This window comes from Zalophus californianus, chromosome 13, assembly GCF_009762305.2.
Source record: "Zalophus californianus isolate mZalCal1 chromosome 13, mZalCal1.pri.v2, whole genome shotgun sequence".
Lineage (NCBI taxonomy): Eukaryota > Metazoa > Chordata > Mammalia > Carnivora > Otariidae > Zalophus > Zalophus californianus.
The window spans coordinates 3,532,840-3,560,240 of record NC_045607.1 but is presented as its reverse complement, the minus strand read 5'-3'; the positions used below and the strand labels follow the sequence as shown (position 1 = coordinate 3,560,240).

Here is a 27,401-nt window from a genome sequence, read left to right as displayed (position 1 = left end):
ACGGTTGAGGCTAAGTGCTCCATACCAAGGGATCTGAATGCCTCCCCTTACTATCCAGTTGATACACTGTCTTTAGCTAGTAGATGGGCTAAGGTTTTTATTTTTATGTTTTGATTTTTCATTGTAGTCAAATGCACATAACATGTAACATTTTAAGTATTTTGAAATGCACAGTTCCGTAGTGCTACCAATTCACATTGTTGTGCCACCGTAGGGCTGCCCATCTTCACAAGTGTTTTTCTCTTGCAAAACTTAGACACTAGCTCCCCATGTCCCCTCCCCCCGCCTCTGGGGTCTGTTTCTCTGAATTTGCCCACTCTAGAGCGCCCCCTCGAGGTGGAATCAGGCAGTGCTTGACTTTTGCCGTCGGCTCATTTCACTTAGCATGATGTCCTCAAGGCGTGGCTATGGTATTCTAAACTGGTTTTGCCCAAGTCTGTTTTTCTGCTGCTGTCTGATTCTGTTTAACGCCCATCCTCCCTTTTCTGGGGTGCTTGTTGTTGGCCTTAGATACACGATCTTCCTGGAGCTGTTCCTGCAGACGGCGGAGAAGCACTTCATGGTGGGACACAGGGTCACCTACTATGTCTTCACCGACCGGCCCGCCGATGTGCCCAGGGTGCCCCTCGCTGAAGGGAGGCAGCTGGTGGTCCTGGAGGTCCGAAACTATGCGCGCTGGCAGGATGTGTCCATGCACCGCATGGAGATGATTAGCAACTTCTCGCGGCAGCGCTTCCTCCGCGAGGTGGACTACCTGGTGTGCGTGGACGTGGACATGAAGTTCAGCGACCACGTGGGTGTGGAGATCCTGTCCCCCCTCTTCGGCACCCTGCACCCCGGTTTCTACAGGGCGGCCCGCGAGGGCTTCACCTACGAGCGTCGTCCGCGGTCCCAGGCCTACATTCTGAGAGAAGAGGGTGACTTTTACTACGCAGGAGGCTTTTTTGGGGGTTCGGTGGTCGAGGTTCTCCAGCTGACCACGGCCTGTCACCAGGCGATGGTGGTCGACCGGGCCAATGCGATCGAGGCCGTGTGCCATGACGAGAGCCACCTGAACAGGTACCTTCTCTACCACAAGCCCACCAAGGTGCTCTCCCCGGAGTACCTGTGGGATGAACGGATGCTGCAGAGGCCTCCTTTCCTCAGGAAACTGCGCTACGTGGCGGTGCCCAAGAATCATACAGAAATCCGGAACTGAAGAGCCCGGGGCCCAGGGAGGTCTCCATACAAGGCTGCAGCCTTAGCAGGTCTTGCCCTGGGCAAGGGATCAACCAAAGATTTGATGCTATGGATGAGTCCCTGGGCCTCGGTTTCCTCTTCTCGAGAGGCTCCCACCACTCGTCCTTGTATTGAAACTGGGCTCATCCTTCATGGTGCCCACAAGGTCACCTTCCCCAGGAAAGTTTCTTTGATTGTCTCTTCCTCCTCCTATTGAAATACACTGCTCTTCACTCTGCATCCCTATAAAGCACTTAGTGTATTCCTTTGGCCAGATCTGCTGCCATTCTGCTCACCTTGCCCATTGGTCTTGCTCATTACAATGTGAGCTCCTGATGGCAGAAGCTAAGACTTCTTCTTACAGGTCAGTACCTACCACGGTGCCTTACGCCCAGAGACTCTCAAAGCATGACCCCTAAACACCTGCTGTACCCTGTCCCCAGACAATGGGAGAGGCCCAGCCTGAAAGCACTTTCCTGGGTTTCGTTTGTGTGTATGATAGCTTGTTGCTCTGGGTGGTTTGTCTTTTTCTTATGGACTTTGGGGAGTTTGTTTTGTGTTTTGGGTGTTAGTACTTTTCTCAGACACATGCTAAAAATTTCTTCTTCTAGTTTGTATGTTGCTACTTCAACTCTTTTACCATAGGTAAATTTAAGAACTCATCTCCTGCTTTGAAATCCTGAAGATAGTGCCTTATGTTAGAAGATAGTGTCCAAAAGCTTTATGTTTTTGCCTCACACTTAGGTCTTTAATCTACCGATAATGATTTGTGTGTGCTTTTAATGTAAGGATTTGATTTAATTTTCCTTTCTCTGGATAACCATTATCTGAGCACCACTTATTGAAAACATGTTTGAAAACTTTCGGGAAAGTTCTTTTCCCTGACTTGCACTATCTTCAGCCTCCTACTGTCAACTGTCCCCATGTGCCTGGGTCTGTTTCTTGGTCTGTCCTTGTGGCGATGACACACCATCTTCGTTACTCTAGGCACATAATCACATCTTGCTATCTGGTCCGGCAAGTCCTCCCGCCTGATTCTTTAAGAGTATTTTGATTGCTCTTGGCCTGTTGCATTTCCATCTCACATTTAAATCTTCTGTCAAATTACAGAAAGGAGCCAGCTGGAGTTTTCATATAATTTAATTTATTTATTTATGTTTTTGAGAGAGAGAGAGAGCGAGCGAGCGAGAGAGCGTGCAGGCGAGAGTTGGGGGTAGGACAGATGGGGAGAATCTTAAGCAGGCTCCATGCCCACTGTGGAAACTGATGGGGGCTCGATCTCACGACCGTGAGATCATGACCTGAGCCAAAATCAAGAGTCAGACACTTAACCGACTGAGCCAGCCAGGTACCCCTGGCTGGAGTTTTCGTCAGAATTGTGCTGAGCTGAGCAGCGGTGCCCAGTGGCTGCTGGAGGTGGCCACAGGAGCGCCCCTCCCATCCACCCGAAGGCTCACAAGCCAGGGCTGATTCTTCTGAGGCTGGGATGGAGACTGCCGCTTCCTCTCCCCCAGCACCTGGTGGTTCGCTGGTGGCCATGGGTGCTCCTCGAGGGCTGGTGCGTCCCCCAAAACTGCCCCCATCTCTGCAGGCCATCCTCCCTGTGTGCCCGTCTGGCCCTTCCTGAGCAGGTGACAGCTCCCAGAACACAACACACAAGATCCTTCTGTTGCAGGAATTCTCTGCCTTTAGTGCCCGCAGTTCTTGGTCCTGCCACTTCAAAGAATGAAGAGGTAGACCAGATGAAGAGTGGTGGGCAGCAAAGCAAAGTTTATTGAGCAAGAGTGTTAAGCTCCCAGAGATGGAGGGGGGCCCAAGTGGAGGGGGGCCTGAGAGGGTTTCCCTGGAGTTTCTAAGTTTAGGGGTTTTTATGAGCTCTTTTGCAAAACCATCTTAAGCAACCAGGGCAATGCTGAGTCCTGCAAATCAAGGCTTTGGTCACGTATCTGTCTACCTATTAGGTTAATGTCAATGTGTTGATGGTCTTTTTTTGCTGACACCTGAGGGCTATGTCTTAACTGCCCCTTACGCATGATAGGGACAAATGGCTTGTGGTTAATTGCCTTATTTTAGGACGTTTTGCAGAAGTCATGTCTGCAAAGGCTGCAAAGCAGAATGTTAGTGTGGTGGTGTCTGAGAGCAAAACAGGATGTTAGTGCTGTTTTATCTTAGCTGTCCCGACTCCATATTTTCATGTTGGGGACCCTGGCCCTGACTACCTAACTGTCCAACTAACTCTTAACACTTCCTTCAAAAATTGCTTGTTGAAGAAACCAGCTCTTGAGATTGAAAACGAAAAATCAGAGTTTCCCCATTTCTTTCATTTTCGGTTCATTTTCTCTCTCCCTGTTCTTGTCCATTGTTCTCATGCCTTGGAGCATGTTGCCCTGAGTATCCCCGCCCTCTGGTGCAGACAGTTTACACTCCCTCGGTCTTAAATGCAATAACAAATCAAGACCAGCTCCCCAGACCGTGTCCAGCCAGAGTCACCCATAGACAGCGCCCTGCGGAGCCTCCGTCGCTGGCCCGGGCTGGCCCTGCTGTCTTTCTTACTTGAAGTGGAATGTCGCTGGGGATTCAGCGCAGGAGACTGTGCCTGTGGTTATTGCCCGGTACCCTCTCTTGTTACACTGAGAATGTTTCCCTCTGGTCTTGCTAAATGAGAATTGTAGTTTTGTCCCTTAAATCAGGAGTGGATTTTGAGTTGGGTCAAGTCTTTTTGTAGTCTCCTGTGAGAATCATCTAACGTTTCTCTTACTGTTAATATAAGTGACTTATAAATGCGAAGTCCTTATTTCTGGACTTTGTTACCCTCGCAGACTGGGATTGACCCTACTTGGTCGTGGTGCATTACTCTGCCATCTTGGTTTTCTTTCTTCTGTCTGTAGTCACCAGGACCCACCCATCTATGGCGGTCGTTTGGGATCTCCTCGGGAGACTTTGCCATCGTGGTCCAGACAGTCTGGGAGATTGGATACAGAACCTTATTTTCTATCCTCTGGGATAGCTGAATCATCTCGAGGTCTTTGTTCTTGCTCAAAAAGCCTGTGGAACCTACTGACATCTATGGCGGTAATACCTGGTGGGCTCTTCTCGTTCTTTCTCTGGTACATGCAGTTCCTTCAAGAGTCACGTTCAAGTTTCTACTTCTTGAGTCAAGTTTGATCATTTACATTCTCTTGGAAAGTTGTCCACTTCACGTTGATTTTCAAATTTGTTGGCCAAAAGAACAGGATTTTCACTTTACAGTAACTTTCAATCTGCATAATCTAAACTCAGACCGTCTTATCTCTCATGCTGTTTATTTGTGCTATCTCTTTCTTTCTGATCTTTTTACATGAGTATCAAAGATTATCTGCTTTATTTTATTTATTGAAAGAAGCATCTCGCCTATTGTTGGCTTGTTTATTTAAATGGTGGTTTCTGCTTTATACTTATTAGTTTATTTAATTCTAGCTTGGTGTACTTTGTTCTAGCATCCTCGAGTGGAATGCTTAGTTAACAGAGTCATTTGTTGAGAATGCTTCTTGTTTCTAAGGAAAGCATGTGGCTTTGACTTTCCCTCTGAGTGCAGCGCAAGTAAGTTGTGGTCCTGGGCGTTTCTAGCCAGTGTCCACATTGTCACTCCTTTCTAATTACTCTGCTTTTATTTCGTCTTTAACTCAAAATTATTTAGAAGAAATCTTAAAACTTGCAATAGTTGGTTGTGATTCCTGTTGCTATCCTTTAGTCGTGTGTTTGTGGATGTATAGTTTTGTAGCAAGAATCAAGCGAGTGTACAATTTCAACTCTGGGGATTTTGTTGAACTTCTTTTATGGCATCCTGATGGATCATTCAAAACATCGTTATGAGTAGTTGCAAAGAATGTACGTGAAATGGTACAAACTTTGGAGACTGTCTGGCAGTTTCTTGGAAAGTTAATATACACCTACCCTGTAAACCCTCAGTTCCACGCCCCGGTATTTGCCCAAGAAAACTGAAAACACATGTCCACAAAAAGACTTGTACAGGAACATTTCTATCAGCATTGTTGATAAAGCCCCCACTGGAAACAATTCAGATGTCTACAAGGAGAACAGCAGACAACCAAAGCAGAGCATTCACACAGTGGAAAACTCCTCAGCACAGAGAAGAAATGGACTGTAGATGCATGAGGAATGTGGATGAGTCTCCAAAACATGACGCTGAGCCAGAGACCAGACCCAAGAGCACACAGGCTGTCGGATTCTGGGTGTCCTATCCAAGCAGGGGCAATACCCCTCTATGGTGACTGATCCCAGACAGTGGCTGCCATGGAGGGAGGTGGCAGTAGTTGTCTGGACAAGTGGCAGGAGGGGACGTTTTGGAGGTGATGGACACGGTTTTCATCCAGCTATAGGTGGTTAAGGGCGTATTGCAATTGCCGAACATATTCGGTGTGTTTATTGGTTGTAGATGAGATGCCAATTAAGAGGACCAAGACTCTCCCTGTGTGTCAGTAACAGCACACTCAATATTGGGATTGGATTCGTGTCTGAGGATGGTTATAACCAAGTACCCGAAGCCGAGTGGCTGAAAACAATGGAAATCTGTTTTCTCCCGGTCCTGGAGGCTGGAAATCAGAGCTGCAGGTGTCGGCAGGGCCGCACTCCTTCTGAGATTCTAGAACCCTCGCTGCATCTTCCAGCGTCCCGTGGTGGCCACCCACCCTTAGCCTTTCTTGGCTCGCGGCTTCCCCGCTGCGTCTCTCTGTGGCTGCAGTCCTCTGGGCCTCTCGCCTCTGCGTGTAAGCCCGTCAGTCACACTGGGTTAACAGCTCACTCTCCTCCGCTCTGACCTCACTTTAATTTGTGTCTTGATTGCACCTGCAAAGACTCTAGTCCACACCAAGTCGCGTTCACGGGTGCCAGGGGTTAGGACATCAACCTATATTTTGGGGGGCACATTATTCTACTGTAGCATGGATTAAACCAGCCTTTCTGTTCAAATGCTCCATGTCTACTGCCTTTTTTGTTTTAATAGGTTTTATTTTTTCAGAGCAGTCTGAGGCACACAGAAAAACTGAACAGATTCCCTGCTGGGTGTGGAGCCCCATGTGGAGATCCATCCCAGGACCCCGAGATCATGACCTGAGTGGAAATCGAGAGTCGGACGCTGAACAGACTGAGCCACCCAGGCTCTCCACACACCTGCTTTTCTTGATTGACCTTCTCCTATAATATTTTGGCTCCTTGCTATTGTTTTTTGAGCTGTCATGTAGTTATTTTTCTTTAAAAAGCATGTCATACAATCTGTGCGTCTTTTACCAGGGGACTTTAACCTCTTCACACTTGGGATCATCAGTACATTTCGGGCTTATTCTTGCCATTTTATATCCTGATTTCTGTTTCGAGTTAACTGTTGAGCTTCCTAGTTCAGTCATACTAAGAATTCTGCTGTGACCCTTTGCCTCCTCACCTGCACTCACTGTGACCCTTTCTTTTCCCCTGCATCGCTAATTGAATCATCGGCCCACATCTCTTCTGCTTCCTACTTTTTCTCCTTGTGTATTCCTCATGCAGCTCCAGCACAGCAGTCCTCTCTGCCGCCGGTGCCTCCACCAAATTTGGCAACAATGCCAGCCTGAGAGTTCGCTGAGCCCTGGAGTGCATTCCAGAAACAGCTTGAGCCCCACCACCGGGGACGGAGCCAGCTCCAGCTGCAGCTCCAGCTCAGGTCCTGGGCTGGTTCCACGGCAGGAGCCGGGGGCATCCCTGGCATCGGCCGTAGCTCCGGCCCATGGCTCGAGCCACTCTGCCGAGGTCCACCTGTCACCGAACCTTTTTATTTTTTTCAAGAGAAACTTTTCTTTAGCATTTTATTTGTTAGAGAGAGAGAGAGAGCGCAGAAGCAGGGGGTGCAGCAGAGGGAGAGAGAGAAAGAGACCCCCCCGCTGAGCAGGGAGCCCGCACCAGGACTCGATCCCACGACCCTGAGGTCCTGACCTGAGCCGAAGGCAGACGCTTTAACCGACTGAGGCACCCAGGCGTCCCCACCCTTCACCCTTTTCTGTTACATGTTTTATGATTTTTACATTTAACAGTTAGTATTTAGATTCAGTAAAAGTTAAGCTTCCGTCACTTTAAGCTGTACCATTCAAGGCTACTTCCTCAGGCTCCTGCATGAGCTCAGGCTTGGGTCAGATTGACCTGGGTTCAAAGCCACAGCGGAGCCATGTCACAGCCCTGGGACAGGCAAGCTCCTATGGGAACTCTTGGAATCATGCCCGGGGCCAGGGCGTGGGGAGGGGTAACTTGCCAGGCTGAATGCCAGGGGTCCCCATGATGCACAAAGTGCTGCCACGGGAACCCACATTCCAGAAACAGCTCGCTGCCCAGCTCATTTCGTTGGAGATCCTCGAACCAAAAACATGTTTCCATGTTGCATCCCAAAGACCGGAGGCTACAGGCTGAGGAAAGCAAACTGTGCAAACACTCCCTCGCTGGGGATGTCGTGTCAGGGCTCCACGACGTCTCTGTCCATTTGGCTGGAAAGACCGAAAGGTGACACCAGGAGGCGCAGAGCCAGCCACCCAGCCCCACAGGGTCTAATCCCTGTATGCAGCCCCAGGCCCCTCCCCGTGTGTGCGCGTGTGTGTGTGTGAACAGGGGTCATGTGGGGTGGGCCAAGCCGTTCAAGAGCAGGCTGATGAGGGGTCAGATACCCAGTGGACAGGTCATGTTCAAGGTCAAGGCTGGGTGGGTGGGACGGGGTGTGGGGGGCTGCGAGCTTCTGCCTCAGGGTTTATCCCGATGGCCCTGCGGGGATGGGTCAGTGTCCTGCGTGCAGGGCTTTGCACGCACAGGTGTGTGTGTCTGATCTGGGAGCAGCAGGGGGACAGGGAGGTTGGCGGGGCAGGGCTGTGATGCCTCTGGGCCGGCTACCCGTCCCTGTCTTTGCAGGCCACAGATGAAATGGGCACGAGGCTGGCGGACACCTCCTCCTACTCCATGAGCTGGGGCGTGACCCCACAGGGGTCCCCAGGAGCAGGGGCTGGGGATTGTGGGGGAAGGCCTCCGAAACCACCCAGACCACTGTCACTGGGTATATACACGACAGATGACTCACTGAACGCTACGTCGGAAACTAATGATGTACTATATGCATGCTAATTGAATTTTAATTTTTAAAAAGATAAAAGGTTATTTTAATATTTATATAACATAAAAAATATTTTAAAATACTTGCAAATCACATCTGATAAGGGCCTAATATCCAGAATGTGTAAAGAACTCTTACATCTCAAGAAACGACATCCAATTGAAAAATGGAAAAGGACTTCAACAGACATCTCTCAGAGGACCACAAATAGCCAAAATGCTCTCATAAAGCTGCTCAACACCATTAGTCATCAAGCAAATGCAAGCGTGAGCTAACCCTTCACACCCACTGGAAAGGGCTATAAGCAAAAGTAGGGAAAATCAGAAATGTTGGTGAGGACTGGAGACATTGGAGCCTCATATTTGCTGGTGGGAATGGAAAATGGTGCAGCTACTGTGGAAAACCTTTTGGTGGTTCCCCCATTTTACAGAATTACTGCCGGACCCAGCAATTCCACTCCTGGGCACAGACCTGAAGGGACTGAGAACAGATCCTGAAACAAGTCCACGTGCACACACATTCACAGCAGCAGGTCCTCAACAGCGGACAGGTAGAAGTAGCCCGAAAGTCCATCAACAAACAAAACGTGGTCTGTCCACACAACAGTATGATTCAGCCATAAAAAGGAATGACATCCTAATAAATGTTACAGGGAAGGAATCTCAAGAAACTGCTCAGGGAAAGAAATGAGACCAAAGGCCAATATTCTGTGTTTCCGCTTCTATGAATGTTCAGCGTAGGTAACTGGAGAACGTAGGTTGGTGGGTGCTGGGGCGAGAGGGAGTTACTGCTCAACGGGCTCAGGGTCCTTTGGGAGTGAGCGGAATGTTCTGAAGCAAGAGAAGGATGGCGCTGCACAACAGCGTGAGTGCACTAGAGCCTCTAAATCGGGTGCTTTAAAACGTCGTTTTATGTTCTATGAATTTTATCCTAACAATTTTCAGTTACTTTTTTAAGGATTGTATTTATTCAAGAGAGAGAGAACAAGCAAGAGAGAGCACAGGTAGGGGGAGGGGCAGAGGGAGAGGGAGAAGCGTGCACACTGCTCCCCTGGGGGTCTTCCCCTAGCACCACAAGCCCGTGGCAGGAGCCACGCCTCAGTTCCCCTTTAATGCACCGGGCACTGCCCCACAGGAGCCCTCCCCACACCACTGAATGGTGCTTTGCGTACCCTCTAGAACACAGGGACCAGGGGCAAAGATAAAACATCTTGGCGTTGTGCCCCCAGCAGGAGCTGGTGCATAAACGTACACGTACTCAGTGACTGTCGGTGTGGCCTGTCACGTGGCAGGCCCTGTTCCACCCCCGGGGGAGACTCGGGAGGCGCCTCCTCTGCAGCAGGCCCTGCCAGACCCAAAGTGCCGCCCCTCCGTACTCTTCCCTTTTGTGCTCTTTGTTGCATTTCGCTACCAAAGTTATGGTCAACTAATACAAGTGTTTTAGAAGCAATACTTTTTATACTTTCTGAACAGTTTAAATAGAATTAAAACAATCTGTTCTCTAAACTTTTGGGTAGGATTCTGTAAAACTTTGGACCTCGTTTTATCTCATCCTTATGACTCATTTTGTGGCAGGGTTAACTCTCTGGAAATTTTCTCCATTTCCTTTATGAAAAGCAGTCTGCTTTAACCTTCTCTCTCTCCCAAAAATCACCTTTTCTAAATTATATTTCCTAGGAAATGATCTCTTTTGTTCAGATTTTCAAATCTATTTGCAGGGAATTAGGCATAGCAGCATTCCTTTCTTCCTTCCCTCTTCCTTTGTTAATAGTTTATAGACTTAATACTGTGTAATTCGTATCTCCTCTTTTCCGTACCAAGTCCTTTTCTCTGCTTCCCTTATTTTACTCCTTTTCCTTATTGAATGGGGATGTCTAACTTGTTTTTTCTTGTTTTCTAACCCAAGCACAGAGAACACGCAGCAGAGTGTTATTTCCACAGGTCATGTATGCAAGCTTCCTGTGACTTTCTCCCAGACTACTGCAGTGAAATGGATGAGACGACCCACCGGGGTCTGGAGACCCCTCTGCCCCCCACCCCCAGGTCTGGTAAACAGAAGCCTCACTTGAGCTACCTGATTGGTCACAGCCCCTCACTGAACTTCTAAACATGCATTAGTTCGAGTCCTGGGGCCCCAGACACGAAGAAGGCTCGCTGTGATCCTTCCTCCGAGCCCCACCCAAAGAGCCAGGGCCAAAAGGAGACCACCGTTGACCTTAAAGCCGCCGGTACTTTACCAACAAAATGGGTTTATTCGGGAATAGCAGAGAATTGCAATTTGGGACATGCAAGCTACAGTAAAACCACAGACAACTCAAAGAAAGAAAGAAGTGTTATTTTAGGAGGAGAAAGTTAGAAGGGGCTGTCCTGAACCGAAGTCCACTGGACAAAAGCAGGAGTTCAGCGTGAGGGCAGTTTCCCACTGGCTGAGTTGCTGGAGTAGTGGTTTTCTCACAGGAGATGAAGCGTCCATCCTTCTGTCGGGTCTGTAGACATGATTCCCTCCTGTGGAGGATCCTTCTGCTGGGGTGTGTGACAGTTCTTTCTGCGACTGACTCCGGGTGACAGAGTGCACGAGAGCTCCTCTTTCTGGTCTCTTGATTCTGTTTTAGTGAGCTTTCCCTTATTACTTTTCCTACTACCACGACCTTTGGGATGTTGGAACCCCAGTTCCTGTGCAGGAGGGGTTCTGGTTAGGGCAATCTTCATCCGCTTCCCTCCGCCCGAGCTGGGGGTACCTTTGAAACTGGGGACTGCCACCATTTGGTTCTGGAAACGTTCCTGACATTCGGCCCCAGAGGTTTTCTCCCACGATGCTGCACTCGGCTCTTCCCCACCTGAGGCCCAGAGCATCCGAGCGTCTGTCAGGCCTCCCCGACCCACTCTGTGCTCTTCTACTGTCCATGTGCTATCGCCCACTGATGTCCCTGGATGAGCTGCTTGTGTTGTCACCCGCCCCAGAGCACGTCATGTGCCGCCCTGTCCCGCACACCGGCAGCCCCGAAGCTCTGGGCCAGGGAGGGGGTGACGGCCAGGCCTGGGAGGCCGAGAAGGTGCATCAGGGCATTTTCAGTGTTGACACTTGGCGATAGGTTCCATCTCCCACAATGACACACAGGTAACTCAGAAGTACGTTTTTAAACTTCTGAACACGAAACTTCTACAATCACGTCTTAACTTTAACAACTAAATCATGCCGCGGCCAGACAACACGCCTGGTAGGACGTCGATTCCTTGAAACAGAGAACTTGCTTCATGGACCAGGCCGTCAGTTCTCGTTGCTGCTCCAGATGTGGGTGGAGTCCGCACCTTGTTCCCACTCACACCGCTCTGTGTCCTTAGATCAAGCTCATCAAGCCTCATCTAGACCTTCCGTATCCACCGGACTTCTGCCGGGTGTTTCTAGGCCTAAGAGAGGCACCAGAAATCCTCCGCTTTTGTCTGTGAGCGGATTTCCCCTGGGAGACTTGCAGCTCCATCACTGGGGGCGTCAGAATCGCTCTGCCTGCCGGGGGCGCGGAGCCCCTCCACCCCGCCGTGACCTACCTTACCCTCCACAGCGCTGTTTATCCTCTGGTCCGCTCTGCCCAGTACAGCCACACCAGCCTTTGTTACAGTGTTTCTTAACTGGAGCTCAGTCAAAAGAGTTATTGACGGCTTTACTGAAACATTACTCAGGAGCCATGAAATCCACCCCCCCCCCCCCGGGGTTCCTGTGCATCTGCAGCGGTTCCGCCTGCCCACAGGTGTGCGGGGAATGCCACCGCCTCCCTGGCCATCTTCCATCGCCTCGCCGAGTCGTAGCTTCTAGCCTTCCTTGTCTCCTGCCTTCTCCTGGACTGACGTCCTCCAGCGCCACCCCCCGTCTCCCCCTTCCTCCCGGCATGGCGCACACTGTGCTGAACTTCCAGCCCGCATCTATTTTTTTCCACTGAAGATTTTAGAAAAACAGCAGGAGCGGGAAGAGCAGAGGGAGAGCAAGACAGAATTTCAAGCAGACTCCATGCTGAGGGCAGAGCCTGACGTGGGGCTGATCAGCGGACCCTGAGATTAGGATCTGAGCCAAAACCAAGAGTCAGGCACCCTTGAACCACTGAGCCCCCCAGGCAGACCCCAGCAGGCATCTTAACTCTTTTCAGGTGCGTGTTTACCTTAAGGACTAATTTTTGCTCCTCTTACAAATCAACTCAGGTTAACTCCCTCCCAGTCGCACCCAAGGTTGGTTCCACCCTCTGCCAGTCACCTGAGGCCAATGCCACCTTGGACTTGGGCTACAGCAGTTTTGAGCTTCCTTCCTTCCAGGTGAGTTTTCGGCTGATGTGGACAGTCCCAAAGGCCATTCTTTCCTGGCTCCTGTCAACCCGGGAGGGGAAGAAAGAGCCAGTGACGTGCCCCCACCAGAACCCTCACGCCCTCCACGCCTCCCTCACCCTGCGAACTTCTGGGGAGCTTTGCAGCCTTCCAAGAGAAGGCTGGAACCTGGACCCAGTCACCTCTTTCCAGGCTCTGAAGGATCTAGGTCTCTGTTCTCAACAGCACTCCTTTTCTTTCTCACATGGGAGCGGAGCCCTCACAACCAGCTTGCAGGGTCAGCCCGCAGAGCACCGCCCGCCCCGGGTTCCGAGGAGCCGAGACCGCACAGACCGAGCTTGTGGCCGCGGTCACACGAGGTAGGAGTGCAGGCCCAGGTCAGGGAGGGGGACGCCCGGGCTGCAGGCCCTCACGCCAGGCCGGCCCGCTCCAGGTCCTGGGGCAGGATCCGGCCCTTCTTGCGGGCCTTGTCCAGGCGCCGCTCGGCCCGGGCCGCCTTCTTCTTGCGCAGGTTCTGCCGCCGCTTGTCCTGCCGCTGCTGCATCTTCTCGACCACGTGGGCCGTGCGCTTCTCCCACCTGCGCTTCCGCTGCTCACGCCGCTTCTCCTTGCGCTTCAGGGCCTCCTGCAGCAAGTGCTCGTCATCACGGATGCGCACGCCCTCGGCCTTGTACAGCAGGTTGGTCCACTGCATCTTGCTCTCCAGCTCCCGCGCCTTCCCCTCGTCCTGGTCCCGCAGCTCCTCCAGCCGAGCCTGCCGCGCCTGCAGGCGCTCCAGCAGCTGCCGGTAGTTCCTGCCCGTCAGCGGCGCCAGCTTCCCCTTCAGCTTCTGCCTCTTCTCCTTCCGGCGCTGGGCCTTGCTGGCTGCTTGCTCCTCGGTCACCTCCACCTCAGAAGTAAGAGTTGCAACCCAGGTGAATTACATCTTTACGATGCCTTTCCCTTGAACGCTGACAAGCACCCCCGTGGGCAGGCACTGGTCACTACCCCACTTTGCAGATGGGCAGTTGTGGGCCAGAGGTCACACAGCCAGCCAGGGGTAGAGCCCGGGTCCCCACGCTCCATGGCTGTGTCCGCCCCTCACCTTATTGAAGAGCAGCCCCGGCTGCACCTCCTCGTGGGGCTGCTCGTGGGGTTGCTCATGGGGCGGCTTGACAGCCTCCGCAGCCTTTGCCACCTTCTCCTTTGCCCTCAACTCCCTTCTTTTCCTCTTTTTCCGGTCCCGCTCCTGCTTTCGCCGCCTTCTCTTCTCCAAAGCGGCGGGAGACAGCTCCGTGTTGTGTCCCTGGAAAAAGAGAGCAAAAACTCATGTATAAGGTCCTTCCAATTTGGGGAGCCCCGGTCTGAGACGTGGAATCAAGGCAGGAAAGCAGGTGAGGAGACTGTTGAGCAAGACAAGATGCCCACTGACTTCAGTGTTCCCCTGTGAAATGATCTATCACCTAGAACACAAGGGACCCCCAAAAGGACAAGAGAACCCCCGAGTTCATGGTTTCCAGTCCCCAGGCGCATCACACCAGGGTGCTTTATAAACACGGTTACTCTATCTTCCTAATACTCCCAGAGGGAACACGTCCTACATCACTCCAAAGATGAGAAGAACAGGCTTAGCCAAAGCCACCAACTAGAATGGGCATCAGGTCAGAATGACTCAGTGCCCGTGCTGACCATGGCACCATTCTGCTGGTGACATGTCTGACCCCTTCCTTCTGGGGCCAAAAAGAGAACCCTAGACCAGGCTGACCCAGACCTGTGTGCAGAAGGACCAGGCCTGGAGCTTGGACCACTCCTTAGGAATGACCCCTGGGCTTATCCCCGGGCAGATGCACAAAGAAGCTGGGGGACCGTCCCCACACAGCAAGAGGCCCAGGGCATGTCCCCAGGAAAGGGGAGGTGGTGGCTGAGTGAGAGGACTACAATGCCAGCACAAACAGCTCAGGCTGGTTCAGGTCTGGTGCTCCCTGTGGAGATCACCTCATCTCAGGTCCTCGCCTAACTTATAAGGCTGTCATGACACTTCGGGGGACAGAGTGCTGCCTGGTATGTTCAGCAAGGGCAGCTTTCCAGAGAGAGGAGGCTGAGCCTCTTTCGAGGGCACAAGGAATCTGCAGCCCAGCACAGATCATACAAGGTAGGTGACCCTGGGAACAGAGGCTCCCTGAGATGCTGCAAACCACACCTGATCTCTTGCCAAACAAAGCTGCCAAGGCCCTGGCAGGACCCGCTACAGGGGTGGGAAGAGCAGCTGAGGTCCCTCCTGTCAGCCCTACAATGGCTGCCAGAGCTGGGAGCCAACCCCACAAAGAGCACAGGCACCTTCTCCTCCAGGCAGAGCAGGGAAACCACTGCAGTAAACCACACTGCTCCCTGAACCCCAGCAGCCGCCCCGCTCACCTGGCCCCGGGCCTCCCGCATTTTTTCATGTAGCCGCTGCCTCACAACATCCAGGGCAAAGAGAGAGTCAAGTTCTGTGACCAGGGTATCTGTAAGGAAGGAGGTGGAGAGCTGAGAAGAAAACCCCTCCCTGATCGTCCCATCCCTTTTCCCAAGGCCCAGCTTCAAAGCCTGAACCTCCACACACTGCCCCCCCCGCCACGACCGCCAGGTGGCCACCTGTCCACCTACAGGGCAGTTCCAGTAAATTCCACTCCACCTCTTCAGGCTGGACTGGCCCCTAGGTCGTCCTCCAGAACAGAACACCCCTGTGTGGTGTGACAAAACACTTCCTACAGGTCAAGCCAAACCCATCTCTCATTTCTTCCAACTTCTGCAGCCTGGGTTTCCTTACGTCTCTCCACAAGTCAGTTCCCATGACTCCCCTTCGGACATCTGCAGGGAGTGAGGCGCTGCAGGGCAAGCTGCTCCAGGTCCTTAGGGGGACGTGACCTTGCCCCTCACCAGACCCAGTTGCCAAGTGACCTGGAACCACCGTGTACTTCCGGGGATCTCATCTACCCAAGAGCCCCTGGGATCTGTCCCCTGAAAGCTCACTCTATGGAAAGTCTCAAGGTACCCCAGTGTGCCTGGCACCACATTTTCTTAGGACCATGTTGTCACCTGATCTCAGCTGGCCCTGCTCCACATCCCCATCTGCTGGAGATCCCATGGAGCTGAAGACCTCTCCTTCCTCAGGTACTGCTGGCTTTTTGGCCCTGGAAGATGCTGGAGACTTTTCCCCTGGAGCCTGGGTCTTCAGCTCCACAGCCTTTTCCCGCTCCCGGGATTTCTTCTGCGCTTTCTTCCTCTTCTTTTTTGGGGGTCCAGCAGCTTCTGAGCCTTGAGTTTTGCTGGCTGAAACACAAAATTAAAAAGGGCTGCAGTCCCAACCTTTGCCACCCATTCAACTGGCAGGAAAAGTCTTGCAAAAGCTTTGATCCCAAAAGGAGGCTGAGAGTGAATCAGGAAGGATGACCCACCCTTATCTGTAGAGCTCAGACTCACAAACCCTAGAAAGCAGATCAGCGACACATCTCAAAACCCTGAAAAACATCCACACTAGACCCAGCAGTCTGCTTGTGAGAATCCATTCCGGATATGCACAAAGATATGGCCTCAGAAATACTCATCACAATGTTGTCTGAGAGAAAAACTAGGAAAACCTAAATACCCACCTACAATGTCAAGTTAAAGCACTGCTATGGATAAAGGGCTGCTAAATGACGCAGGTTTCATTTTAACGAATCAAATAAGGTTCACATTTACCGGGTAAAACGAGAACACAAAGTAGAGTGTTTTAATACATAAACTAAGCTCATGGGAAAAAACCTAAAAAGACGTAAACCTAAATTATAACCGACTTACTTAAAAAAACTCACTTAATTTTTTAACTTTGTATAGTGAACACGCTTGCTTTGCATAAAAACAAAGGGTCGCTTTTTTCCTCTAGCTCCCTGCAGCCCCTGTCACTCTCCCCTCCTCCCGGCCCAGGCAGCACTCCCAAGTCCCAGCTCCTGTGAGGCCCGCCTTTGTTTCGCTTGCTTGTGTATCGACCTCCCAGCCACCCATGCCCCGTAAAGCCTCACTGCCAGGAGGCATCCCGGTTCCCTGCTTCTCGCTACTCTGCCCACTCTACCGGGTCACCTCCTCCAAGCCCCGCAGGGGCTGCCCGCCCGGTGAGCGGATGGGGCTGGATCCGCCGGAACCCCTAGGCTGATGCCCACAACAAGCAGGGAGACAGCGGCAACGTTAGACACCCCTTGTCTGTCTTCCTAGAATCTTACAGGCGTGTTTCGCGCATCTACGTGTCTAACCCGGCCGAAAGCTACAGGGTACAGTGCGGGGCACGCCGGCCGGCCGCAGCGGGCGGTGCAGCACCCCCCACCACCAAATCCTCCCAGGTCCGACCCCGGGTGGCGCATTACCGGACTTGCGTTTCTGCGGCTCCGGGCTGGGCTGGCAGCAGATTTTCCTGGCCAGGCCCTGCAGGTAGGCGTCCTTGGCGAGCAGAGAAGCCATGGCCGCAGTCTCCGCGGCCCTCCTCGTGTGGCACACACACTACCCCGGCAGCTTCCGCCGCGCCACCCACGCCGGAAACCGCGCGTTGCGCAGGCGCCGCCGGCCGAGCGCCGAGCCGCCAGCGCGCGGTGCTCGATTAGCCAGGCTTGGCCCGACCGGAAGAAGCGCGTGGGGCGGGGCGCAAAGCATTGTGGGCTTTGGGCGGGTTCCGTGGTTCCCGGGCACTGCCCGCGGACCCGGAAGGAGCTGGCGACCCCGCCTCTGCCCCCCACCCACAGCACTGTGCCGCGTCCACTATAGGCGCTCAGTACCTGGGGGCAACGAGACAGACCCGCCGTGGTTCAGGCCTCTGGGGACTCGAATCCCAAGCGGAACCTGGCGAGAGCACGTCCGCTCAGAGAGGACCGCGCGCCTAGCAGGTGCGGCGCGTGCTCCAAGCGCTGGAAAAAACACGCACCCGTGCCCTCGGCAGGTTTGCGTTTCGGTGGGGTGACGGGTGAAAAGTAAGACAAGCACAGGCTGAGTCGGGTGATAGTGCTCCGGAGAAAGGTCCGGGAGGAAGGGGATGTGAGGTGGTGTAAGGAGGATGCTGGGGCGCTCAGGGAAGACCCACTGGAATCTTTGCTCTGAACAGCGCAATCACAGACTGAGATTTACAACAAGGCTTCTCCCTTAAGAACTGACGCGGGGTGGGGCGCCTGGGTGGCTCAGTCGGTTGAGCATCTGCCTTCAGCTCAGGTCATGATCCTGGGGTCCTGGGATCGAGGCCCGAAGAGGGCTCCCTGCTCAGCGGGGGGGTCTGCTTCTCCCTCTTCTCCTGCTGCGCGCTCTCATTCATTCGTTCATACGTACATACATAATAAATAAATCAAATTAAATATAAAATTTAAAAAACTTAAAAAAGAACTCGGGAAGGAAAGGAGTGTTCACCAGCCTGAGGCTGGAGACCCCCGCACCTGGTTCCTTAATTCATAGCAATGACAGGCTTTGACACAACCCAGAGCCCTTTGAGGGTTGCCTTTGGGGTGAGTAGAGAAGGGGGCCTTGGGATATTCATCAGGGGAAGGGAGAGACTGGGGCATGGATTTATAAATTACAACCTCAAAGTATATTTAAGAAGGCTTCTGATGTTATATTTGAAGCACTAAGGATTTAATTCTCTACCCCTAATCTCTGTCATGAGGTGCTTGAGGATAGCTTCATCGCCTTCCCCCACAGATTTTCGGGGCACACAGTCTAATCTCTATACAGCACACTCATTGAGCCATAAACATGTTCTTCCTGGCACCGTCAGTTTTAACCATCGAAGCCAGACGGATTGAGGGACAGGGATGTGGGCGGGGGATGATGGGTCCTCTTTCAGTGAGACTTCTGGTCCACACCACAAGTCTGGGGTTCTCTGTCCTGCATCACCATCTCCAGCGAGGTCTTTGAGGCTTTCCTGAGGTCTTTGCTGGACGGGGGGTAACGGATGCCAGCAGAGTTGCCACAGAGAACGGAGAAAAAAGTTGAGTTCCGAGTGCAAATCTAGATTTATGGGCCTTAATTTTAAGTTCCCTTTTCTGTGGGAGTTGTCTGGAGCGTTTAACCAGCTAATCCTACCTCCTCCCTGAAATCCCGACCTCACAGGACTTTGGAAACCCCAGATGACAGGCCTTCCTCCTACCTACCTGCTCTCTCCTCTCTGGGCCTCACTTCCCTTTTCTGTCAACTCTTACTGCACAGTGACCCTCCTCAGGGCTCCTGACTTGGTGCTGACGACTCTCCTGAACTCCAGGCCCCCTTTTGGACATCTGAGACACATCTCCACGAGTATGTACAGAACCCTGCCTCCCCCCACTGCCTGCCTTCTCTGTCTCTGTTAAGGCCACTCCATGCTTCGAGGCTCAGACCTTGAAGCCACCCTGCCTCCTCTCGTTCCCCACACCCAGTCCTTGAGCAAATCCCGTTGGCTGTCCCTTAAAAGTATCCCTGGGGGAAGTTCAGTCAGTTGGGCGTCTGTTAGTGTCGCCTCCCCCGCCCCCATCCTGCCTCTCTGCCCCTCCCCCGCTCATGCACTCTAAAATGGATAAATCTTTTTAAATAAATAGGTATCGAGAACTGTACTTGACCCACTCCAGACCACCACCCTGATCCTGTTGTAGATTTCAAAAGACTAGAAGAAATAGTAAGTAAATGCAATGCAAAATAAAAATAAGTATAACAAGACACTTGGAGAACAACTGGGAAAAGTAGAACGGGTCATGATCCTAGATGCTGTTATGGAATGATTGTTCACTTTGGGCCTGATGCTGGCCTTGAGCCGTGGAGAGTGTTGGTTTTTCTTAGAGAGGCAAGCTGGCAGGTATTTAGACATGAGGTGTCATGAGGAGGCCTGCAGCTATTAAATCAGGTGGTTTTTATAAACGAGAGCGCAAGTAAAGGTGCAAAAGGTGAATCCAGAGATGTGTCTGTGTGGGTGTTCTTCATGCGACCTTTATGCCTTCATCAGGGATTTGAACGGTAAAACACTTGCGATACAAAGGTGGTATGACTGAGGACCACCCAGGGTTTAGCGGTGTGGAGGCCACTGGGGACCCTAACACATGTAGCTCGGCTGGGGCCATGGAGACAAAACCTGCAGGAAGCTGGCTCAGAGGAGAGCTGCAAACAGCCCGTTTCTCCAGTGAGTTCGTTCTGCTGCCAGGGCATGGGCTGGAGAGGAAGAGGTGGTGGAGAGCTGACTCGCTTTAGGAGGGGAGAAACAACTTCATTTTCCAATGGGAGCATTGGCCCAGCCCAGGAGAGCGTAACACCGATGGTGCAGAGATCTTGCTGCTTGGGTGTTTGGAAACTGAAGACGCTCGAAACCCCACCATCAGGTTGGGTCGACTCCAGGCTTTTCCCCACATGGGCTTCCATTGGTTTTAATCCGTTTTTCTGTAGTTAGTGTTAAGTACAAGTTATTTCTGCAATTAAGGTGTTTCGGGAAGAGCTCATCACCTAGTTTCTCAATGGGAAAACAACTTCCCCAGACCACCCCAGAAAACCAGGACCAGACCCAGGACTGGGCCCCACGGTCCCACTTTTGTGGTGCCTCTGCTTGGCTATGGGGGGTGGGGGGGTGGTCTCTGGGATCCAGCATAATTCAGCATGTGTCCCTCCCTGTTGAGACTGGATTGTGGGCTGTCACCCTCCCCTACATACCAACCCATGTCTCCCTCATGAGGAGATAAGGCATGCTGGTGACAGGGCACGGGGTCGAAGTCCTAGGTCTTCTGGTGTGACACCACCCGCACCCCCACCCCCGCGCCTGTGAGCCTGGCGCCGAGGCATCGGGCCCAACATTCCCTGTGGGTTGAGTCCTGACTTCTGCTGCTTCATCTCCCAGCTCAGTGACCGCGGACACAACACTTCAGCCCCTTCCAAGCCTGTGGCCACTCCTCCTCCACCTGTAGTGCAGGTGACTACAGCACAGACTCCGGGTGCAGCGAGGACAAGAGGGACCAGAAGTGCAGGCACCCGGACCTTAGAACATGCGGCAATGGCAGCGGTTTTTCAATCACCAAATATTAAGGACTTTCTAGATCCCCAGCAGTTCTAGGCAGTGGCCGTGCAGCCACGGCCCCAAACTGACCAAGTCCCTGCCCAAGCCCAAGTCTGTCCAGGCAGATCCTAGGAGCTGCTCTCCCAACAGCCACTGGGAAACCAAGGGTGGTCCCGGAGTGGGCCAGGATTAGCAAGAAAGAGCCAACCAATGCAAAAGGGCAGTGCTGTTTTTATTCAGCTGTCTTATTACAAAATTACCAGAACATATATGGCAGAATTAGGAAGGTCCCCGTCCTGGCTTCGGCGAGAGCAGGCAGCATCTCTCTCCCCGCCACAGCCCTGCGGGGACAGTCACCTAGTGCAGGGGCCCTTAGGACAAGGCAGGGGTGTAGCTCTGCACAGAGAGCCTGGCCTGAGAGGGGGAGTCTGGACTTGGCTAACAGTGTCCACTCTGAGCACCATCCTGCAGCTTTTAAATAGCAGGACATCCTGCCCCGCTACTGGGCCCTCAACAGGACTGTCCAGGAACCTTCTGCCCAGCCGACCAGGAGGGTCGTGAACAGAGGTGACCACTCAGAGGGAGATGGGCCACCTTGGAAACGGTTGGGGGAGCTACTTTTCCCCAACACTCCTGGCGGGGGGACGGGGGCAGCTGTCCCTGGGCTAAAGTTCGCAAGGGGAAGCAAGGCTGAAAGGAGCAAAGCTGTGGCGAGCCCGGAAGGGACACCAGACTTCCTAAGAACCTAGGGGTGTGGGGAGGGGAGCCCTGGGAGGCTCAGGCGTGCTCCGTGGGGCCAGGGCCGCCGGCATGGGAGTGGGCAGGGGCCGCAGCCTGCAGGGGGCCAGCGCTGGGCTCCGGGGACGCCAGCACAGGGGCCGAGAGGCCATCAGCAGAGTCTGTGTCGAGGTCCAGCCTCCAGTACGCTTCGCACAGAGGCAGGTCATTAGCTTCGCAAAGACTTGAGCTTTTCCACCACCAGAAACCCAGGGAGAGACAGGAGCAGGCAGAGACGGGCGGAAGCCGGGGCGGGGCGTGGGGGCGGGGAAGCAAGATAGAAGCAGAGTTACGAAAACACAGACCACACCCCAAACCTGCCTTTCCCCTCTTCTTCTCTGTGCTGGCCCCTCTCTACACAGGCCTGGCTATGAGGGGGGGGGGGGTGCGTGTGGGGCTGCCCTTGCTTCAGGGTCCAATACAGCATCCTACAGGAGGGACCCTTCCAGGACCAGCCACCAGCAGGCTCTGTGACCTTGGCAGGTCCCTCTGACTGACCAAGTGTATTTCCCAACTGACAGCCACAAGGCTGAGCCAGCCCATGCTGCCGCCTCCTATCCTGGCTCCAGCTGTCCAGAGCTCGCTATGGTCTCTCCATAGTCACTACACTTTGTGAGGACCCCGAGAGCAGATACCCCGTCTTGTTTTTGTGTTTGGGTTCTCTGCCCCGCAGGGACTCTGCCCGAATCGGGACAGAACCAGGGGCCCTGGTGTTCTGTGCGGTACCACTGTACCAGCTGTGCGGCCAACAGGCCCACAGGCCCCCTGAACTCAAGTCTCCCTGCCTCTAACACAGGTCAGCAGTGTTGGCCTGCCCAGGCACGGGAAGGCCGGAGTGAGGATGCAGGTGAGGAGTATGACTCACTACGGCTGTCCAGGGGTGACTAGAGCTCAGAGGTCCCACGCCTATCTGACCCCAACCTCCCTCCCTCCCTTGCTTCTTCTGCCTTCAGTGGTTTGGGCACAGAGCGGCATCCCAAGGACAGCAGAGGGCAAGAGGTAGAGAAAGAGCGAGTCACGAGCAGAGAGCGGGCGAGTGTGGACACCGGCATGCGGGGCATGGCAACCTGTGTTGGCTTTTGGGGAGGGGCACAAAGCCCGGCAGCCGTGACTCAACTGAGCCCTGGCCTTACACAGGTATCTACAGACGAGGGAGGAACTCAGCCTCCTAAGGCACCAGGGACAGCAAGGACCCCCCTGGGTGAGACAGAGACTGGCACGGCAGGACGCAGGAAGCCTGGCACTCAGGCCCCTGGGTTTCCTGCAGTCTTGTCAAAGTGACTTGGGGCAGGTCCCTCACCACCACCCCTAACCCGGCCCTCAACTTCGAGACGCAGGACTAAATTGTCCTGTAACCACTCAGTCCACAAGCCTGGTCCTTGGGGGCAGCAGGAAACAAACACAGGGACATGAAGGGATTCTGCAAAATCCACGGGGCTGTGAACCATGTCCCTGGCATGGTCTGAGACACAGACAGCACCCCCACCCCAGGGACCCACTCCAGACCCTTCTCTGAAGGCCTGGTGTGTAGGAGGCACTTGCCGCCATGTCTGCTGAGCCGATGGGTATCAGGGACGAGAGGTGGCCCCAGAACCCTCTGGAAAAGTCTAGAACCACTCCGGCTGGACAGTGGTACTGTCCCTTCCCACAGAGGCCAAGATGGCCAGGGACAGTGAGGGCTGGCTTTGAGTACAGGGCAGGGAAACCAAGGCCCAGACCACAGACCATGCTGGCTCTGGGCATCTGTGGCCCCAGCATGGCCTCCACGGGGCAGAAAGGATCATCTGAAAAAGCCACCACAGGAAGGACACGTTTGTCTGGGCAAAGGCATGGGGGGACACCGCTCCGTTTGGACAGAGACTTGACTTTCTGAGCTAACAGGGACAAAGATATAAGGCTTCCCCGTCTCCAGCTTCAGTTCCCCTGTGTATATTACACCTGGACTCTGATTTCTCAGGACCCCTTGGGCTCAGACGACTCAGGTTTCAGGATTCCAAGTGGTGCACGCGGGCTGGGGTGACAGGTCTTGCCCACTGCTGTATCCCTGGGGCCCAGCATGGGCCTAACATGTAGGCAGGCTCTGGTCCGTGAACCACGCTGGGCTGAACAGGAACTCAGTGGTCTGGATACCCCAGGCCCAGCTCTCAAGGCCATCCTCTGCTCGGGTTTCTTCCTCCTTCCCACCCCCACACCACCGTGGACCCTGACACACACGCTGAAGACTTGGGGATCCCCACATGGAACCGCATCCCTAGGCAAGCACTGGCATCCTGCACATTCGGGGCATGAGCCTGGGCTGCCAAGAGAAACTAGCCCAGGCCTGGCTGGAACGTTTAAATATTGACTAAAAAACTAAGAGAAGCACACAGGCCCAGAGTGAGGCAGTCGACAGCCCCAGCACGAATGCTGGCTCTGCCCTCCGCTCTGGGGCTTGGCCCACCCAAACCCTGAAGTTCTGTGACTTTCATCCTGCTGCCCAGGGCCTGGCAGGCGGCGTAAATTGTCCATCAATCGCTCTGACCGCGAGCTCTGCTCTGAAACCCCGGCACGTGTCTGTGCTGCCAAGACCAGGAAGGGTTTGCAAAAACGGGGCCTTCGGGGCCGCAGGCCGGGCCCGGGGCCCCAGCTGTGCTCTGCGCAGGGTCCAGCCCTATCGGTACCTGGACGAGTAATACTCCTCCTCCAGCTCATACAGGTCGATGGAGATCTCGTCCCGCAGGGCAATGAGCTTCCTGTCACACTCCTCCTGCAGGGCTCGCAGCTGCTGGTTGCGCTGGTCAATGGCCTCATTCACCGACGGGAAGTCATTGAGGATGAGGAACTGCTTGAGGTCAGACACCAGTTTCATCAGGGACTCACCGGCTCGGACCTGAGGCCATCAGAACCAGGGCAGGCGTGCTGAGGAGGCCGCGGCAGGCCTGCCTCCCTTTCCTTATCTGTCAAGTGGGACTACAGCACTGACCTTCACAGGGTCGTCGTGCAGTGAGAGAACCAAAAGGAACTCACGGGAGGGCAGGGTCCGCGGCCCCCACCCATGGACATGCTTCCAAGGCAGGCGCCACCAGCTTCCCAGCCCCCCCCCCCCACTCTGGCTGCCGCTGCAGGGATACTGACCCTCCCTTACACAGGTTATGCTTCACAAAGCCTCAAGCCCCACAGATAAAACTACCGTCCCGTGTAACACCTGCCCCTGCGCCTCCTTGGGAGCAGCAAGCAGGCCAGCTGGGCAGGATTCCTCTGGGGCTTTTCCTATGCGTTTGCACCCGTGGGCACACATCCGTGGAAACATCTGGCTGACGTGCTTGTTCTGAGACATCAGAGGCATTTAAAACGCACATCTTGGTTTGTTTGGCAATTTGCTTTTGCTCTCATGATCAATCTCCAGGAGCTGTCTCATCGGCAAGGAAGGGTCGATCCCTTTCTAACCATCGCATAGCACTCTCCAAGATGGATGTGGCCGACTATCTGCCACCCCTTGTGCAGCTGCCAGACAGCCCTCCTCTCGAGGGGAGTCTCCTGAGGAGTGGTTTGCCCACTCGCCCCCCACCCCCCTCAAAGGTGGGACCACAAGGCTCCTGCAGCCCTGGGCCCGCCCTCCACCTGGTAACTCACAATGTTGGCAGCTCGAACGTGCATCTCATAGTTGTCCTGCTCACCCTGAGTGGCCCTTGACACTTGCGTCTCGTCCTCGATCTGGAGGGCAGACAAAAAAAACCCCAGAATTGGCAGGTGCCCCAGCCCACAGGTAACTAGCCGGCTGCAGGACACCCGCCGCTGCTGCCTCCTGCCTGCTGTCCACTTCACCTTCTCCGCCACGCACTGCGGCGGACCAGACCTTGGTCAGCGTTCACCCCCTCCTGTTCTGTTCTAAGGAGCTCACGGGCACTTTCATCGGGAAAATGGATGCCCGTGGACCCTGACTGCTGTGCTGCCTGCAGGGAGGTCTAGGTCAAGTCTTCTTTGGGGTGTGCAGCCGTTTGGTACAAGATGGGGTCGCAAGCTCAGATGTTCAGTAAACAGCTGCTGAATGCATAAAGGCACGATGTATTTCTTTTGAGCAACTGTTTACTAGCTCTTCCAGTCTGCCAGGCGCCATATTCAGCGCTTAACCACCATTATCTTGTGGAATTCTCACCGAAGCCTGGACCGCCATCCTGGGTTTACAGGTGGGCAAAGCTGAGGCAGGGACAGCTCAGAGAGTGCATCCAAGGTGTCTCCTACAGTGCATAGAGGAGCCAGGAGTGCTGCCTGGCCTGGCCTGTCCAAAGTGCAGGCTACTCAGAGCTTCCGCTCGTCCATGGGACAGGGCTTCCACAGGGGGCCTTGCCAGCCCTGGGCTGGGGGCAGGGCACCCTAAAGTAAGGAGCTGGATTCCTGGGTTCAAATCCTGGCTCTGCCGGCTATTAGCAGAATGACCTCGGCAAATTAGTCTTTTGAGCCTCAGTTTCCGCCTCTGAAAATGAAGAAAACACTACCTGTCCCACAGAGCTGGTGTGACAGTTAAATACCGTAAGACACAACAGCTCTCATGACACGGTGTGACACACGGTGAATGCACGCTAAATACAGGTTAGCTTTCTTAATCATGGCCCTAACAAGCCTTCCGAGGTCTACAGCAGTCTCAAGATTCATCCCCACTTCCTGCACTGCAGCCCAGCAGGCTTGCCAACCGGATCCAGACAGCCAGTTCTAACCACCAGGAGGGTACTTCCCCTGCCTTTCTCCCTGACTGCACTGGGGGGCAAGAGCAACCACGTCTGGGCCAGAGTCACGCCCCACAGCAACCACTGTACACAGACAATGTCACCCAATCACCAAAAGGGCCTTAGGATGCAGGCGCAACGGAGGCACGGGGAGGTCTGGTCCTCACCCAGACCCATGCTGCTGGTTAAGTGGCGCTGGACGCGGAAGCCAGGCCATCTTACCAGTGCCTGTAACTGGCTGGTTTATTTATCGGTTGACCTGTTTGCTACTCCGGACCCCCTTGCTGCCCTCCCCAATATTTTCCCCATGCGGACAAAGCCTGGCCTGTGCGTTCACTGCTGGATCCCCCCCACCCGTGTGACACCCGACCGCAGCAGGCCGGCCACTCAGCTCACCACTGGCTAGACCCCTCCCCTTTCCCTGGTCTCAGAGCCGCAGGAGCCGGCCTGCCCGCCCCCACCTTGGCGGTCTTGATGATCTCGGTGAAGTTGTCCATGATGGACTTGACATCGTCCTTGAGCCGCTTGTTATAAGACTGCAGCAGCGTCTCCTTGCTCTGCGGCAGGGCTCTCTGCTGGGCCATGGCGGGGCCTCAGGTAGCGCGGAGGCGGCACCTGGGAGCCAGAGTCCGGCGTGAGCCGAGCCCCCCCCAGCCGCCCACCCTCCACGCCCCAGCTCGGCAGAACCGCGATCTCGGGAGAGACCCCTCCCGTCAGACAGACTCGTGCAACCGTCAGCACACAAGCGCACTGCGGGCTCTCGGCTCCGGCCAGCGCGCGTCCGCGGGCGCCCGCCCCCCACCCCTCCGCCGAGACGTCCCTCCGATTCTACCCCCGCCGCACCCTCTGCTCCAGGCCGGGCCCCCGGAGGGCCGCCGCGCCCACAGCCCGCTCGCTCCGGGGGGGCCTCGGCCGGGACCACCCTCCCTCCCCGCGCGCCCACGCGCTCCGGCCGACTGGCCCGGGGCCTGCGCGCCGCCGACCGACCGAACTCGCGGCCTGGGCGTCACTTTGTAGCAGGGGAAGGGGGGGGGTCACACCTGAGAAAAGACGGCGACCCCGCCCCGACGCCCCCACCTGGTCCTCAGAACCCGGGGCGACCAGGCCGGGTACAGGGGCGGGAAGGGGTGCAGAGGAGCGCACGCCCCTCCCCGGAAGTCCTGGCTCCGCGCCGCTCGCCGCGACTCGCCGCGGCGGCCGCACTAAGGCACCGCCCCCGATCGGAGGCGGGCAAGGGCGGTCCTGTCCCTTTAAATCCGAAATCCCGCGAAGGCTCCAGTTCTCGCGATCTC

General features: G+C 54.4%; 3 protein-coding genes and 1 long non-coding RNA gene across 7 annotated transcripts in view; 2 read left to right on the top strand and 2 right to left on the bottom strand.

Moving 5' to 3' along the window:
* The window catches only part of ABO (ABO, alpha 1-3-N-acetylgalactosaminyltransferase and alpha 1-3-galactosyltransferase), a 43,523-nt gene extending 39,274 nt beyond the window's left edge, over positions 1-4,249 (top strand). The window contains exon 13 of the mRNA XM_035723784.1: positions 511-4,249. Coding sequence (XP_035579677.1) covers positions 511-1,198 — 688 coding nt within the window. The 3' untranslated portion in view covers positions 1,199-4,249. The remainder of the gene's footprint in view (positions 1-510) is intronic.
* Positions 4,250-8,315: 4,066 nt separating this feature from the next.
* SURF6 (surfeit 6) lies at positions 8,316-17,162 on the bottom strand. Its single transcript, XM_027615554.2, has 5 exons — positions 17,010-17,162; positions 15,706-15,939; positions 15,043-15,131; positions 13,733-13,933; positions 8,316-13,537 (listed from the first exon to the last, which is right to left on the bottom strand). Exons 1-5 carry the CDS (start codon positions 17,101-17,103, stop codon positions 13,058-13,060), a joined length of 1,098 nt encoding a protein of 365 aa, XP_027471355.2. The 5' UTR covers positions 17,104-17,162; the 3' UTR covers positions 8,316-13,057.
* Positions 17,163-17,326: 164 nt separating this feature from the next.
* On the top strand, positions 17,327-19,540 carry LOC113934754. The gene is made up of 3 exons (XR_003523786.2): positions 17,327-17,522; positions 18,829-18,915; positions 19,194-19,540. It is a non-coding gene; the product is annotated as an uncharacterized LOC113934754 (long non-coding RNA).
* A 1,310-nt stretch (positions 19,541-20,850) lies between these two features.
* MED22 (mediator complex subunit 22) lies at positions 20,851-27,350 on the bottom strand. Of its 4 annotated transcripts, none has more exons than XM_027615813.2 (5): positions 27,150-27,350; positions 26,571-26,724; positions 25,019-25,099; positions 24,067-24,227; positions 20,851-21,596 (listed from the first exon to the last, which is right to left on the bottom strand). In XM_027615813.2, the coding sequence occupies exons 2-5, from the start codon at positions 26,691-26,693 to the stop codon at positions 21,407-21,409; spliced, it is 555 nt and encodes a 184-aa protein (XP_027471614.1). In that variant the 5' UTR covers positions 26,694-26,724; positions 27,150-27,350; the 3' UTR covers positions 20,851-21,406. The 4 variants fall into 4 exon arrangements, with proteins under 4 accessions (XP_027471614.1, XP_027471611.1, XP_027471612.1 ...); XM_027615810.2 differs by having other exon boundaries at positions 24,067-24,275; positions 27,150-27,343; XM_027615811.2 differs by having other exon boundaries at positions 24,067-24,275; positions 27,187-27,341.
* Positions 27,351-27,401: the final 51 nt, after the last annotated feature.

What these genes read in the sequence shown, in the direction of transcription:
- SURF6 (XM_027615554.2), bottom strand. Translation starts at nt 17,103, where the DNA reads ATGGCTTCTCTGCTCGCCAAGGACGCCTACCTGCAGGGCCTGGCCAGG. An exon ending in GCCGCAGAAACGCAAGTCCG is followed by an intron (nt 15,940 to 17,009) that starts GTAATGCGCCAC and finishes TTTGTGTTTCAG; the next exon opens with CCAGCAAAACTCAAGGCTCA. An exon ending in GCAGGGCCAGCTGAGATCAG is followed by an intron (nt 15,132 to 15,705) that starts GTGACAACATGG and finishes CCTTCCTTACAG; the next exon opens with ATACCCTGGTCACAGAACTT.
- MED22 (XM_027615810.2), bottom strand. Translation starts at nt 26,693, where the DNA reads ATGGCCCAGCAGAGAGCCCTGCCGCAGAGCAAGGAGACGCTGCTGCAG. An exon ending in ACGTTCGAGCTGCCAACATT is followed by an intron (nt 24,276 to 25,018) that starts GTGAGTTACCAG and finishes TGATGGCCTCAG; the next exon opens with GTCCGAGCCGGTGAGTCCCT. An exon ending in GAGGAGTATTACTCGTCCAG is followed by an intron (nt 21,597 to 24,066) that starts GTACCGATAGGG and finishes GTGGTGGAAAAG; the next exon opens with CTCAAGTCTTTGCGAAGCTA.